This window comes from Cygnus olor, chromosome 1 (genome assembly GCF_009769625.2).
Source record: "Cygnus olor isolate bCygOlo1 chromosome 1, bCygOlo1.pri.v2, whole genome shotgun sequence".
NCBI lineage: Eukaryota > Metazoa > Chordata > Aves > Anseriformes > Anatidae > Cygnus > Cygnus olor.
This window is the reverse complement of record NC_049169.1, coordinates 47715581-47731905: the sequence shown is the minus strand read 5'-3', so window position 1 is coordinate 47731905 and position 16325 is coordinate 47715581. Positions and strand designations below refer to the sequence as shown.

The following is a 16325-nucleotide window of genomic DNA, read 5'->3' as shown; positions in this document are numbered from 1 at the left end:
GAGGAAAACTGCACTTATCACTGAAGGATCTTGTGGCATTTTTATGTTATAACCAGCTCTCAGCAGGACAGGGCTCAACCTAATTGGTCCTCATTAAACTATTTAGAATTAAAACCTTGGCCCCATACAAGTCAGTATGGCCAGGACTGCACCCATAATGAAGCTGGGTATGTGTTAGGCAAGGCATCTTCCCTGATCATATGCAAGCAAAATTTTCAAAAAGGTTAGCAATTTAGCATTTCCCTTGAAAAATAATCAAGTACATAACACTACCTAAACTGCAAAAAAAGAAAATCCAAATTAGCTGTATTGTCATCTCTCGCTTGAATTTGGGCATAAAGCAGGCACCAAATAACAGCTCTTTTTAGTCTGCAGTCTGCTGAAACCTGTTAATGAATGCACAATCTGTAGGTGGCCTGAAAAAGGTGACCAAACAGCATGTTCCTACGTAGGATGATGAGACATCTTAAATATGCATGGAGTCCACACCTGCCTTTGAAAGTTTGTAGGGCCCACAGGTTAAAAGTGGGGAAAAAAAAATTAAGGTCACACACTCACAAGTCTTCCACTACAGGTCTTGCTGGCTATCTCATCAGCCCAGCATCTGGCACTATTTAGGGTTTGTCAGACTCCAGTCTCAACTTTCTCCTGCCCTCTCCTCATTACATCAGTGAGCTGCAGACAGCTTCTTGCTCTGTGACCCTGGGTCGCAAAGGCTGCGCCGGGGCAGAGTTATGACAAGAAACTGAAAGGAGATACAGGGCGATGGCTGCGATGGGGGGAGGCTGAGAACTAAATGCAAGGGAGTTAAAAAACAGATGGCGTTATTCATATGGAAATGCTCTGTTTTACATCCTCTGTGCAGACTAGTGACACATAGGTTAACTACCAGCTGCATCTTATGGGTTTTCCTGACCCTAGGGCATTGCTTAACACTGAAATGATACATGGCATTACAATGGCGAAAGCTCAAATGGGGCTTTTTGAAGAGCTTCATGCAAAATGCATCATCATATTATGATAATACCCCCCCAAATCTCATGCACACACAATATACAGTATATGCTTTGCCATGGGATGAAACAAGAATTTTCTCCGAGTGTAATAAAGCTACTTGTACAATGAAAAGAACAGCAGTGCTGTCTGTAATGTAATCAACAAACCCAGCTTTTCCCTGACCACACAATAAAAGGAGAGCAGGGAGCCAGGTTTAAGGACCAGGAGATAAGACAGGAATGTCACTTGTAGTTAAGAGCATTTATTTAACTTCTAGATATAGCATTCAAAGAGCCTGCAGGATGTTTTCCAAATGCAGGGGGGGTTGGTTTCTCTATTGGCTTGATCCAAAGTCCATCGGCCTCACTGGGCTTTGGATCATGCTATGAAAGAGTGGCCACAAACGCAGCCAACCCAAACTTTATTTCATCGCCCCCTGCGTCCCCTGCCACAACCGAGCAAAGGGAGGAAGCCCTGCAGAGAGGAAACAGAGGGAAGAAAGATAACGTGAAGCTTTCAAATGATGCAAAACAGACTGCTGAACAACAAAGGCGATAAACTACAGCGCTTTTTTTTTTCCCTTTCTTTTTTGGAATTATCAAGTCTTCACTACAGAGGCAGTGCAACGTATTTGTCACCGTAATCATATTAAGCTTTATTTATAACCCAGCAGTGCATGTGAAGTAACTGTCATGCCAAGTTCATCTTGAGATAAAACTAGGAGGTGAAGGCAGAGGGCCCTTGCCTGAGGACTGGGGGAAGGAAAGCCAAACAAATGGAGCAAGGTTACAGCTAACAGTGCTTGCACTTGAAGGTACTGGCCTTCTGAGAAAGGAATTCCTTATCTAAAAGGACTAGAACCTAGAATGGGTCTATTTGAATCACTAAACATAAAGCATGTTTAGTGATTCAAAGCATGTTAACAAGTAAAACGTGAAATTTTACTCCAAAGAGCAGAAGCTATTCAGACAAGGAACTTTTATATATTTATATATGTATATATATATATATACACACACACAAAATTAGGGCAGTGACTTAGAAATTAGAAATTACAGTAATACCAATTCAATGCACCAGCACCTAATTCCTTCTGAAACTAAATCTGTTCACTGCTGAATAAAACCAGAACTACTGTTGCAAACAATATATACATTGCTCTGATATCTATAAATACCTGCAAAAAGTGAGTCATATCACAAAGATGTTTAGCATACAGTACTATATAACACTGCTGAAAAGCACTGCTTTCTTCAGTCAGTTCAGAAATGGTCACCTGAATTGTCCTACAAAATACTGTATTTGAAGCAATTTAGCAATCCATCACAGTGGATTTTAAAGAGAGGTTTTATAATTAGTCTTTCAAATACTCACAAAGAAATAAACAAACTTGCCATGCTTTGGAATTAATATGTTTATTTCACTGAAAACCACCATTTGCAACTCTAGACAAAATGTTTCATATGCTGTGTGACACAAACCAAGAAATTATGCTCTACTGAATCATCTCAGTTTCTTAGCAGTATAATTTTTCCTTTCAGAAGAAGAGAGGCTATTGTATACTTTCTGAAAACTGCTTTCTGAACTGCTGGGTTACAGTTTCTACATTATATTCTGGTCCAACAGTAATCTTCTGATACCGCATTTTACTGCTTAGGCAAAGACAATTGCCTTTACACAGCGACTTGAAGATGGCCTCATCACCACCTCTGGAAAGCACATTCTTTCCGTGCCAGAAAGAGTCTCAGTTTATTCTAGACTAAGACAGCATCTCGCTGGGTACTTGTCCATATCAAAATCTGGTTCAAGCAGTTTTAAAGGCTTCTCAGAGTACAAACAGTTGCTGAATTAATGCCTGATTAAACATTCCCAACTTAAATACCTTAGGGAATTCTATTTATTCTATTAGTACGCAGTCCCGCCAGGGTTGTTCAGTTTTTAAACAACATTTCAGGACGGCTACCACCATTGCTGCTCTCCCTTCCCAGCCCCCACCCCTCCTTTAATGCAGTTTCCTTAAACAAGCAAATGGCCATGATATCTGAAATAATTCTGACCCCGTCGTGAATCATCCGTGCTCAGCCCACACACTTCCCCTCTGCAAAGGCCCTGAGTCACAAATCCTCTCTTTCCACTGGAGGATTGCCGGTGCAAAGCCGAGCGGCTTGCCCCCACCCCAGTTTAGGGAGCAAAGGAAGAAGTTTAGGTGTGCACCACAGAAGGTACTGACTAGACCGAACGCTCACTCAGCTGCTGACTGGATTAACGGCACCTTCAGGTATCTAAGAGCTGAATGAAGACAAGTTGGAATGGGTGAAGTTAAACCTCCTCACACATTTAACTGGAAGACACTATCTAAATGTAGCCACATATTTCACTCCTAAGGTTTCAACCAATATTCATCTTGGATCTGTTCTCCTAGAACATACCATCAGCAAAGCAAAAATAAGCCATAATCCCTTCCGCTGAGGTACAACTCCCAGCTAAATACACCTGCAGATAGCTCAAATATCAGTTTAATTTAAGGAGAAAAATATGTTTGCGCTTGGCCTCTTTTCAAGGAACACACACACACATCCTATGGGGGGAGGAGAAGAGGAGAGCTGCTCATTGTAGGAAACAGCCAGGCTGCCGTCCCGTGACAAACTGTAAACAAGGCTGCCAGGAGTACACTTAAAGAAGATTTCACAAATACATTATTTAAAGCAAAAATCAAATCGGCAGTCTTGACTATAACTTTATAGTTAATAGAGACCGTGAATAAATGTGGATTGTGACATTTTTCAAACCCATGAAATCGCTTCTGGAAAACTGACAGGGAATTCCACACCTTTTTCTCAGGCAGTAAAACCATTTACAAGTGTTTAATAACATAATATAGTTAATTTTTACAATAATTATTTGACTGTGATATATTCTGGGAATGTTATTTCAAGCAATAGAGTGGCTCATAGACCAATGCTTCCTTCCAAACCAAAATTATTTCATTAGCCTTTTCACTAAGATAATGACAACTGCGATTCACAGTCAAGTGCCTCAAATCAGAAATTCTAAAGCACGTCACAGACTAAACATTTACCTACATTTTTACCTTAGATTGGTCAAATTTTGACATTTACAATTGGAGAAAAAGGACTTGGGAGGTTGAGAGAATTTTTCACAGCCAAACAGTTGGTAAGTAGTAAGCCAGAACCAGAGGTCAGGACTTCTTTTACTCCAAAACCCACAGCTATTTTATTTCTCTGTATGCACATTACATTTTCTTTTCCCAAATCTATAATGAATAATTTATTTGTCATAATATTTGGCTACAATTTAATATACATAAGGCCTACCTTTTTTTTTTTTAATACACAATTTTGCAAATGTCCTCTGAAAATAGAAACATTAAGCCAGAATTTCCCAGTCTTATAAGTGCCTGTGGAAGGACACACAACAGAAAAAAAAAAAAAATGTTTGACCTCTGATCTGCCTTCTGCAATAAGAGGGTGATCTTGTGCCTGCAGAAAAGTTGCAGGTGCCTCCTGACAACTTTGTACTGGCTCTCAGAGTCCTAATAAGGACAGAGCTGGGGTGTAAGTCAGACGCGGAGACCTTAAGGCTCAGGCAAAAGCCTAAGCTTTCTTTTTTTCGTTTGGAACAAAGTCACACACGAAGCAGAAGGACCATCCAAAAAAGCACGTTCCTTTGCTGGACCAGAAACCTCATCGTCCATACCACAGCAGAAGGGGAAAAAAAGTCAGAAAGGAAGGGAGAAAAAACAGAGTGGTGAGATAAAAAAAAAAAAAAAAGGATAAAAGAACTGAGAGCAGCTAAGCCAGGCAGCTTACCCAGCTTACTCTTACAGTGAGAGGGTGCTGTTGAGGAGGCCCTCTCATTTGTGCAAAGCAAACCATGTCCAAAGACTCCACAAAGGGCACCAGTCCTGCCTTACTCCTGCCCAGGATCATACCTTGTTCCCTGACATTTCACATCTAGTTCACAGGTCCTGCTCCCCCCCCCTTTTTTTTTTTTTTTATTCCCTCCAAGTGCCCTTAGGGAAGAAATATCATTTCTCACATCTTCTCTACCCTCATTTACCCTGTAGAAACCATACATGGGCCATCTCACAAAGACGCATACACGGAACTGGTTTGATGTAAGCCCCTTTGTTTTCAGGAGTTTCTAAGAGCATTTTACTGGAATCTTGTCCACTAAAACAGATTTACAATAGCTACAGAAATACAGAGAATTCAAGATTGCATCTCATGTTTGATTTGCCTCAAGCAAACCCATTTGAGAGAGCACCATTGTCCAAAGCCAGTTAAAGTACATTATCTCTACTGTGACTGGCTTATTTCATGCTATGGAAATGTCCCCAAGTGTTTAGAATTTTCTAGACATCTTTTGTAATCTGTCTCAGCAGAAGCAGTCAGACGTACTTACACAGTGCAACAGTGTCCAAAGAGGCAGACACCCTGATATCTTTGAGGAATCGCACCACCTAACTTGACTGTGTTAATATAAAAGAAAAAAACGCTAAAAAAAGTTCAGTGGTGCTTGTAACCAGTTTACAACCACATTTCCACCATCTCAACTGCTTTGGGCTCCATTTCATTAGTAGCAACTTAAAACATTTCTCTTACATCAACACACTTGCTGCACAACTGGCTTTGGTAATACAGACTGGACAGAGTACTATTAATTTCAAATCTTCACTAATTGAATTAGTCACTACATTTCAGGTATTTACTCTGGAAAACCATTGACAGAGAGTTCAGAAGGTGTAATGGTGACTCATCTGATCAGCCAAGTCTTTACTATGGGTGAAGTAGCCCAGTACGGGGACAGTCTAGGTTTTAAATTCATAAATCTGCCACAGGTTGCTTGACTGGCAGTTAGTAATCCTGCCACTGAAGCTAGTAAACCAGTGTGGTTCAGTGCATATGAAATCTGATAGGTTGCTTTATCAACATTTATATCTTATCCATAAAGAATATATGATCAAAATAAACAGATTTAATAACATCTGTGATGAACAAACAACAGCTCTTAGACCTACTACACTGTAAAAAAAAAGTTTCTATAACCTTTCTCAGGTACAGCAATTTTGTTCCATGAAGACTGCACTCACACACTGCCTGAAACTGGTGCCCACTCTGGCAAAGATGCTTACCGAGGTTCACCTTTGCAGAACAATGGCAAAGCTGGTAACAGCCTAGCATCCCCTCTTAGACTACGTTGAAGATGTGCTGATTGTTACTGCTAGCCAACAAAAATTTTTGTAACCTGTTTGCATCTGTCAGCTAGAAACTTACATAATGGCTTTATGTGAGTTATCCATTAAAACAAAGCAAAACACATCCTACAACACTGCACATTTACAATGTGTGGACAACCTTGAGCTTATGACAGAAACTTCCTAAACTCCCTACTCTCTTCCCTTTCCCCTATTTTTCCTATTTGCCTGCGACCTCTGCACTGACAGCCTTTGTTTCCAATGGCATTATCCAGATGCCTTTTGCACACTGATAGGCGTGGGGCATCAACCACCTTGCTAGGAAGCCTGATCCTGTAAATACCATACATGTTATCTCAAGATATATTTTCAAGGACTGGCACACTGAAAAGTGAAGACACCTTTAAGACAAACTGATGCCAGAAATGTGTGATAATTTAAGTCATATAGCTTAAAAACTTGTTTATACTCATTAGGACGATTCTCATCCTTTAATGAGTATTTATACTTGAGTTTTGTACTAGAAACAATGTTGAATATAAATTATATATTGGCCACAACTGCCTGATTTAGCATTTAAAAATCAAGCCTGAACAAAGTAAGAAAATCAATTACTAAAATGGAGGGCAAAAGAGGAATCAGCAGTTTGTTTCCTTGAAGATTTCCATATTACAGCATTGTATACATCCATACATAAGAGTCTTTGTTTCCGGTTTCACAGAACACGCTTCTCAAGAGAGCAACACGGACAAATGCATCTGTTTGCAATGGAACTACTTCTACTGTCCAAGGGAAAATTACTATGTTTGCACTTCACAGAGTGATAAAATGGTACAAACACATATCACTTAGAAGTTGACAGAAATCCCACTAAATTAAGCTAGTGAAAGCAAAGCTAACTAATTTCTTATTTTATCATCTTCTACACAGCACGTGTAACACATGATTGGTGTGCATAACCAAGGATTAAATGCTTAACCCTTGCTGTGGACATCATGTTGTGTGTACTGCAGTCACAGCTGTTATCAGAAAGCAAGCATCTGTCAAAAAGCCACAGTCTAAAAAACTATAACACCATGTGAGGGATGCAACATAAGAGCTAATTAGTTAGATTACCTAAAAAATGTGTATTTTTATTTACTATTTCTAGTGGTAAATTGATCCCTTCCTCTCCTCTCGACTTTAAAAGTTATTCTAACCAAAGATTTATTTTGGTTGCTATGGTACAAGTTGGTTTATAAATATGGTGCTGATTAACATAAATGGATATATGTCCATTTTTAATATTCAAGCAGTACCCCCATCTCAGCTGGAAGATTGCATACATTAATAAAGGAGCCCCATAAGGAACCACCAAAATATCCTTTATGAAAAATCTGGAACTTTAAATTTCTGCTGTATTAGATTAACTTTTATATTTTGGATATACAGAAAATGCAGAGGAAAAAAAAGAACACATTCACTCCAATAAAACCAAAACATAGAACTTTAACAGAGATTAAACAAACAGAAGAAGAAACTTGCTTTTTTTTTGTACTTACAATGTGCAAGAGCTTTAGCACATCCACAAACCTATCAGAAAAGCAAGAAAAAGCACATAGTTATATTTCAATTGCCCAATTAATATAAACTGAGTAGCTTTTAAGTTTAGTATTGACACTTACACTTTCTCTGAGCTCATGATCTCCTTGGCAATATGGTAAACTTTTGTCTTCTTTCCAGATGCCTTGCTCTGCAAATAAAACTATATGTTATACTATGCACCTGATAAAACTCTTGTAAAGATCATTTCAGGCTAGTAGTTCCTCAAATCCAATGTAATTATTCACTAATTATTTCTAATAGAAGTGTTTTATATTGCTTTGAAATCTCCTGGCTTTCCAGGATCTGTGTGAAAATCAATATAGCTTCTAGCTAGAAATAACACTAATAGCGAACAGTAGCTTTTTATATAACTATCAGCCTTTCTATTTAATTATTACAGGAAGCACCCATGCCCATAATGGATGAAGTGTTAGGAAGTGATTATTATTGGTTAGTGAAAGTAGTGAAGTGTGGATAATACGCATATATTATTCATTATCTCCTGATTATTACAGCATCAGTAGTATTTGCAGTAAACTCAAATGGCTTTCATAAATATCTTAAAAGAAACAGAGACTTTATTGAAAAAGATAGAAGGAGAAAAATATGACACAGAACAGAAAAGTCAGCTTCTGAAAATCTACTAAAAGATTTGCTGGAATACATAGCAACCATACTGTGAAGCTACCCAAGTGTGAGCTTCATAATCTACCTGGGACACTGTTTAGATGATGTTGGTTTTTTATGTACACACATATGGCTTCCAAAAGTCAAGGCTACTGTTCACCACCAGATAGAAGTGAACAGATATAGCAAAGCAAAAGGGGGTAGTGTCAGGATGCAAATATTTTTTTTCTGCTCAGTAATTCCCGTGTATAATTCCCCTCAGTTAAAATACACCTTTTTCCATAACAGCTCTCATGGTTTGCCATATGCCTCTCTGCTACCAGCTGTCACTACATCTATTACATATTCAGGCTTCCATTTCAATGGGCTACAAAGAAAAAGCATGGATGAAGAGGAATAAAACATCATAAAGAAGACAAATGCAATTGAAGCCCTGAGGACACTGTATTTAATATAGTAAGCATAGGCATTGAACAGCTTATTTTGAAAATGAGGTATCAGTGCCATTGCACATATGAATCTTGAGCACTAATGCTGCAAAATTCATCTACAGTTTTAGTTCTTCTCCCAACCTATCAACAATTCTCTAGTGCTGGGAATCAAACAGTGGAATTGATGAGATTCATAGGTTGGTTTTAATTATATTGTAACATTCAATAAATTCAGATTATTATCATTATTATTTTAATTTTAATTCAATTGACAGTCCCAAATTACTAAATTTAGAAAATAATTATTTTCTAAATTTAATAATTCAATGTTGCACTTCACACGTTCAAAATACATTATGTATTTTATATACAACTATGCACAGAGCTGGGATTTAACTTCTAAAATTAAGCTAACTTCCAAAAAGTACTTAGATCCGCCCAGTGAGGGTCAATCAGATGCAGGCAAGATTCTAACACCCATCCTCAGGCCTCGATGCCTTTTTAGACAGCACAGCTGATAACACTGACTGCAAGACTGAACTCACAAATGCTTCCATTATGCAAAGCAAGGTATCACGGTGCATCTCAAAGTTGCAAATCAGATGAAAATTAGTATTTTGAGAACAAGATGCTAATGCAAAACAATTACAAAACGAAACATCACAGTCCATTTTCAACCCCCTTTGAAAGACTTTCCACATACCAGATGGCAGTGAAAAGGCCACTTTGCATTTGTTCAGCCAAAAGATCCTCCGGGTCTAAAAGAGTCTAAATTGGAGACATGAAGGATATGGACTGGGCTCCCTCTCAGATGCTCTCTTGGAAAGAAGCCTTGTGACTCCACCAATGGACAAAAAGCATCAAAACAGCCAGATGCTTGTGGTAGGGAAAAATAAAAACAAAAACAAAACCAGCTGAGGACCAATGCATTGATTGCTTCATTCCCTTCCGCAGCTGCAGGAGCCGCGAGGAAGCTCTAAGCAAGAGCAGGTCGCTGCTAATCCCCAGCTGCTGGCCGCACGTGCCACAGGCCGGCTGGAGCAAGCTGACGAGTGGATGCTTCAAAACAAGCTCTGAATTACTTGGTGGCGAGCACACGTCCCATAAAACCTGTCTGAGAAGCCTCCTAACAGGGACTTTTTTCCTGCAAAACTTCTGTCACAGAAGGTTGAGGGCATTTTTAGGGGCACACAGGTCAGCTAGCTTCTGTACAGATGCAATTCTGCTAAGTAACACAGACATAAGCTTTTCCCTCCCCACATTTATTCCTCTCAGAAGATCTAGTAAAGTGAAATTCAGACCTGACACAACACCATCTAATCTTCCCTTCCAGCACTGAGAAGTCTCTCTGCAGTATTTTTTTGTTGGTGGTCATGGTGGTGGTGTTTTTTTTTGTCTTGTTTTTTTGAAAGGAACCAAGTCTATCATCAAAGAAAACAAAGCTCCACTTGGAAGGAGGTAAGTGCCACCAGAGCTGGTACTGAGGAGAGGTAATACTCTATGAGCATGCTGGTGTTAGGGCTCCCAAGACTTAAAAAAAAACATCCTTCTTCGAGATGCAAGTGGCTTTTTTCTGTGAGAAGAGGGATGGGACCCCTGATTTTCATTTTAAATAGTTAGCACTGTCCCCCTGTTCCTCATTTGAAGAGGAAAGAAATAAGATTAAAAGAAGGGGAAATCGTTCCTATCTGGCATTCGCAGAAGCTAGCAGAAAGGCAGACCTTGACCTTCACACAGTTGACCATGACTCACACTCCCTCCAAGGGCCATAGAGGTGGTCCTGCAACCTTACAATGACAGGCCTCAGCACTAAAAGAGTCAATTAAGGAACCTAAATATTGAAAAGCAGGTGGAGACTCCTGTTTTTCAGTCCATTGAAAAGGAAGAATCAAAAATTGGTTTGGCCATATATGCCCTGTGTGCCAAGCAGTGTTATGCAGCAACCACTTACGTGTTAGTTAGCAGACCATGTGAATGCAAGAAAGCCGTTTGCATAGACAACGTGGTTACTGGAACACAGCCTACACTGCATGGCCAACCCCCTGAAACAGGACTATCCAGGCAAAACTACAGCTTCCAAGAGATTTTCCAGAAGCAGCGCCTCAGACCTTGCAACCTTCATCTGATCCCTTTCCTTGGGTTTCACCAAGGCTGACAAATCAAATGGGCATGAGACACATTGTGCACTCTAGGATCCATGAGGAATAGACAGCCTCATTAACAAGTTATTTTCAAGCCTGACCGTTTCAAAACTGAAGATCTCTGAATACACATCTATGCATGTAACTACTAAACGAGCACGATAGGGAAGTCTGCAGCTCAACAACTCAGTGAAAGACTAAGAACAAATGTGCCAAGCAGCACTTTCTAACAGCATATTTTTAAACTTGCTCTATTAATATTAGTATAATGTTCACAAGTCAAAGTTTTGGAAAAAATGTACTAAACAATAAGAATGAAGGTATGGAATAGATAAAGTTACATTGACTCAATGCCTTTTATTTGAAAATATCCCAACAGGTTCTCATTAAATAGCGCACACAGGAGGGAGGAATAGCTCCAAAAGATAAGGATGTAAAAAATACCTGATCTTGAGAATCAGGCTCCCCTTTGCTCGAATCAGAATTCGTGTCATCATCTTCATCAGAACTGTTCATGATATCTTCTTCGTCTGACTGAAGATCTCCCATTACCATGCCAGGATGATCATGGTGCTCTTCTAAGGACCTAAAATTAAAATATATACAGTTGATAAACATACCATACTTTAAGTAAAGAGTTTTCTGTTTTACCCCACAGTAACTGGTGTGCTTGGTATCAGAAGCATCAAGAACAGTAGTGTGTAATCTGAACATGATGACGGCAGTAGGATTTTCTACAGCGGACCCACAACTCTGCAATGCTTTATCTAAGCTGGTACTTGTACAACGCTCACTGACAGCGGCCAAAAGCCTTGTGACCTTTGGAGTATTTATGTTATTCTTGTCCTTCAGAGTTTACCTGACAACAAATATGATAACTCTGTTCCCTTATTGCTACATGCACATATAGCATAACATTTGCACTGTGTGCCAGAAGCATAAAGAAACATCGTGGTCTTTTTGCTTCCCTCTTTCTCATAACAACAGGACCTGTTCCAGATGCAGTGCTCAGACTGGAGCTTTCTGTCTGAAATTTTAGATGCATATACAAGGCTATTTATCGATGCTATCGAAGCTAGCTAAACAACCGCATCAGGGATGGCAATATTATAGCTGTTCTGCCCAATACTTCTTAAAAACAAGAAGGCAGAATCTTTTGATTTAAATCCCCTATCCCCCAGAGACAGACACCTTCCAGGTAGCTGTCAGCCAGAAAATATAACTGTGTTCTGCTGCTGTACAAAGATTACAGAGGTCTCTTTTCATTCGCTTCAGCTGTATTTGCAGCACAGAAATTGCATGAGACAGGCACACGACCTTAATTCTCTAACTAGCTTTGACAACTTTAACAGATCTAAGAAATGCATTTCTAGAAAATAAAATGGGGGTGGGGTGTGGTTTAGGGAAAGCTAAAGAAGAAAACAAAATGCCTAGAGGAAGCAGAGCCTGAACTTTTGATAAAGTCATATAGAAACATAGCAAATCCCTGTGCTCCTAGTTTTAATCCTTAAGAATATCTAATAATTTCATATTACACTTAAGCAGTGTCTAAATTCACAAAATCTGTGCTCAAGGCCTACAGAAAGATGCCAGGATGCCACAAGCTTATTGTAATATGAGACAAAAGTGATTAGCTGTTCTACACAACCAAAAGCAAACGCAGAAACCCTTACCCCACAGCTGTTGTAGCCAGCACAGATGTTACCGTGCTGACCAACACCTAATTTTGTGCAGCTAACATCTCTCACAGCTACATATTTCTTTCCACAGATGCCCTGTGCCTCCCTACACAGGGGATGGTTAAGACTTATCTTTTATTTTTCCTAACCTTGAGTCACAAGCAAGCAGAGATGGAGAGCAATTCTTTACACCCACCACCTCCAAACATGATAGCTACCAGAAAGAACACATGTCAGTGTGGATCCCATGGGAAGCAGCTGCCAGTCACCTTTTTTTGAATAGCTGAAATGAAGAATACCAAACCAACTGTGTGAGGATGCTCTGGCAGCTACGGCAAGGTGTTGATTATTCAGTGCTTAAGGCAGAGACTGAAAAAACAAAACAGCAAACAAATGCTGATCGCAAACGGAAAGATATTTAGAGATGAAGACAAGATAAGCTGGCCTGTGGGCAGACCTTGGTCAGCCATAAGACGTAGAAAAGACCAAAATAGCTTGGTTCTGTTAAAGCAACACAGGAAGGACAAGGGCAACACCCAAGCACTTATTGTCTCCCACAGATGAATTGGGGAGCGGGGCAGAAGAGCTTGCAGGCTCATCACTGGGTCCAGACGAGAGATTGAGATGAGGCTGTGGCACCCTGGGAGCATGGAAACACCCAGGTATTTCAGTTTGGAGACGATCAACCTCACACAGAACAGATGAGCACTGAGGATGCCAGGGACGGCTCCCGAAGAGGCTCCACGAGTTTCAGGAAAGCAGAAAAAGAGGCTTTCCCTCCTGCAGCTGCACTAGTGGGGCTCTAATATTTCCACAGTTATTTGTTAACTTCAGCAATTCAGAAAACTCCTCGTCTAGTCCATTTAATTCACAGCCCAACGACCTGTTGGCCTGAAAATGTTTAATTTTAGCAGATGCCATCTCCTATCTTTTTATTTTATAGATGACAGCCATCTTTATTTCATCTGTGACATTACACAGGGTAGATCTACCCCTTTGCTTGCAGGTTGAGAATCTAAAGAAACAATTACTGCTATTTCTTTCTTTTCTATACAATTATTTACAGTTTTACCGTTCACATCAAGCACTGAATCTATACTGATCTGGAATGACTTTTTCCATTGCAAAGTGCATTAAGAGCTTTATCTCTAACCACATCAGAATTCACTTTTTAGTCTCCTATTCATTAATATTTACCTTTGTTAATGGACTTTTTCTTGCCTTTTTTCCTATCCTTCGTATTAACTGGTGCTTTAATTTACTTTAAGTAGGATCTCTTCGCATGACAAAAATATTACTTTCACACTTGTGAAATCATAGATCTTTTGCCTAAGCACATGATACAGGAAGATTCTCAGATTTTGCTATCATTTTCCATCTAAATGCTTCCAGACAAGTGCCAACACATGAACTTGTAGAAAACCTGCTCTTTTTGAAGTCAGAAGCAAGCATATTTCTAGGTGAGGCTGTGTTCTGCTTGCACAAACATAACCCAGTCATCACTGAAGCACGAGGAACAAATTAGTTGGCCTGTGTTGAGTGAAGAATTTTCTAAATGCAAGATTAATCTGCTTATTTACCAGACACATTGAGTTGAAAAAATGGAAGTTTTTAGTAATTAACTACTATTGATTTAGGATGTTTAGTAAGTATCTGCAGATTAGAGCTGTTCAGTATATTTTTTTATTCCTGTGAATTACATTGATGTTTAAGGAACGAGCTCCTTTTCTTGCACTCATGGTATGTACGCACATTCCCATGCTATACGTGCTATTCCCATAAAGGAAACTGATCCACCAAATCTTTCTTACAGCATCTGCCCCCACAGCCAAAGCACCTCAGAGCAACTGCTATTCATCTTCATACTGTATTTCTTCAGCTCACAGCCTAATGCATCCCTCAGGTTCTTTCGCCTGATGCGTTTAGCTTTTGGGTGTTCTGGGTTTGTCTTTGGTTTTCTTTTCCTTTTTTGTAAAACAAATCCACAATGGATGAGTAGATGGCTAATGATCAAAAGTCACATCACACCTGCACAATTTCCAGAATCAAACAAGCCGCGTGTTCAGGGATGGGATGCAAACCTGTGGGTTTGTACTCTTCTTCAGAGAAGGCTGTGACAGTGTCCCTGTGTTGACCAGCCTTTATCAGCCACATGCGGGAGAACACGTGACTCTCCTTGGACCTTTTGCCTCAACCTTTCGTCATAAACACCACGGCTTTTCTGACAAAACAGAAAGCGGTTTTATATATACTGATTACTCTCTCTGTACTTTTCCCTCTTAGTCCATCTATATCACAAATGTATATATAGTTCACTTATAATTATCTCTAGACTAAGTGAAATTCCTCGTAGCCTCTAAATGAGTTTGGAAATAATAGTAAATCTTAAAATAAACAGAAGTTTTTTTTTTCCCCACATATCAATTCTCCTTTTCCAAAATACCACAGGCACGCAGTAGTGGTTATTTTTTTTGGCACCTCTTCTGACAGCGCACAATATACCACAAATACCTCCCTCTATCTTGTTCCCTCTTCATCACGATTCCTTGTCCTACCCACTGCGCTACTGAGAGAAACTTCTGCATTATCAGTCATGTGAAACACCATCACTGCCAGCTCACCCTACTGCCCACTGAGTAAGAATACCCTGTCATACCATGTGAGCAACCTACCTAAATATAGATGCGGGGCTTTTTCGACACACAGAACTAAAGGGGTGTCAATCTGCTTTGGAATGAAGCAGTTTATGGGGTGAAGCATTTACATCGTGCTGGATGTTCCTAATGCAATAGCAGAACACTAATGAAACTAAACATGCCAGTCCTAGTCAGACAAACAAGATAAAACTTTCATAACATAAAGAACTGCCATCAAGCTATTCCCGACAGAAAAATAAATCCTGTCCTGAGCACCACAAAAATCCTTATTGTATTCAAAACATGACCAAAACACCTTACCTCAAATACTGTAACTTAAAACTGCAAATGTTTATTTCCACGCGTATTTCTTTCATGTAAAAAAATACATTTGGCAGCTTCACTGTTTGCAGCTTTATAAACTAAGGTATTCAGTGAGGCTTGTACAAGCAAAAAACTTCCAAAACCTAAACCACCAGCATCATATTTTTTATTATTTTTTTTTTTCAGCAAATTGGTTAAACTGCCAGACTGGAACCATAGATTCACATTTTTATGCTGATCAGGATAGGATTTATTTTTCTAGCTGGAAGAGCTTGATGGCTGTTCTGTTTATGTGTATTACTATAGAATGCCCAAACAAGCCTGAGGCTTTGCTTTCAGGCATTGTTGATTTAGACACTGCATTGGACACTATAGCCTGAAGTCACAATAAACATTTCAGTCTTGGTTCCCAAATCATTTAGAAAGCAATTGTTATTTTAAGCTCGACTGAGATGATTCAGAGAGATTCTCTGCCATGCAATGTCCCCAACATTAAGTATGTTAACAGTACCTTGGAATTAACTTCATATGCAGAATCACCATAACTATAAAAGCAGGTTTCCACAGCTCCAAATTATTTCTTCATATAGATTCATCCACACTGCTCCTTTATATACATTTTCTTAGGATTTTCTTTATTTTAAGAGGTTTCTCTATTTCTAGTAAATAATCACAAATATGTAGGAATG

At 39.4% G+C, this 16325-nt stretch overlaps 1 protein-coding gene across 3 annotated transcripts in view; it reads right to left on the bottom strand.

The window, feature by feature from the left end:
- Positions 1–16325, bottom strand: part of FGD6 (FYVE, RhoGEF and PH domain containing 6) — a 72841-nt gene that overhangs the window by 34254 nt on the left and 22262 nt on the right. For all 3 annotated transcript variants that reach the window (XM_040556978.1, XM_040556967.1, XM_040556989.1), the window contains exons 3-5: positions 11442–11583; positions 7879–7946; positions 7756–7786 (exon numbers count right to left, since the gene is read on the bottom strand). In XM_040556978.1, coding sequence (XP_040412912.1) covers positions 7756–7786; positions 7879–7946; positions 11442–11583 — 241 coding nt within the window. The remainder of the gene's footprint in view (positions 1–7755; positions 7787–7878; positions 7947–11441; positions 11584–16325) is intronic.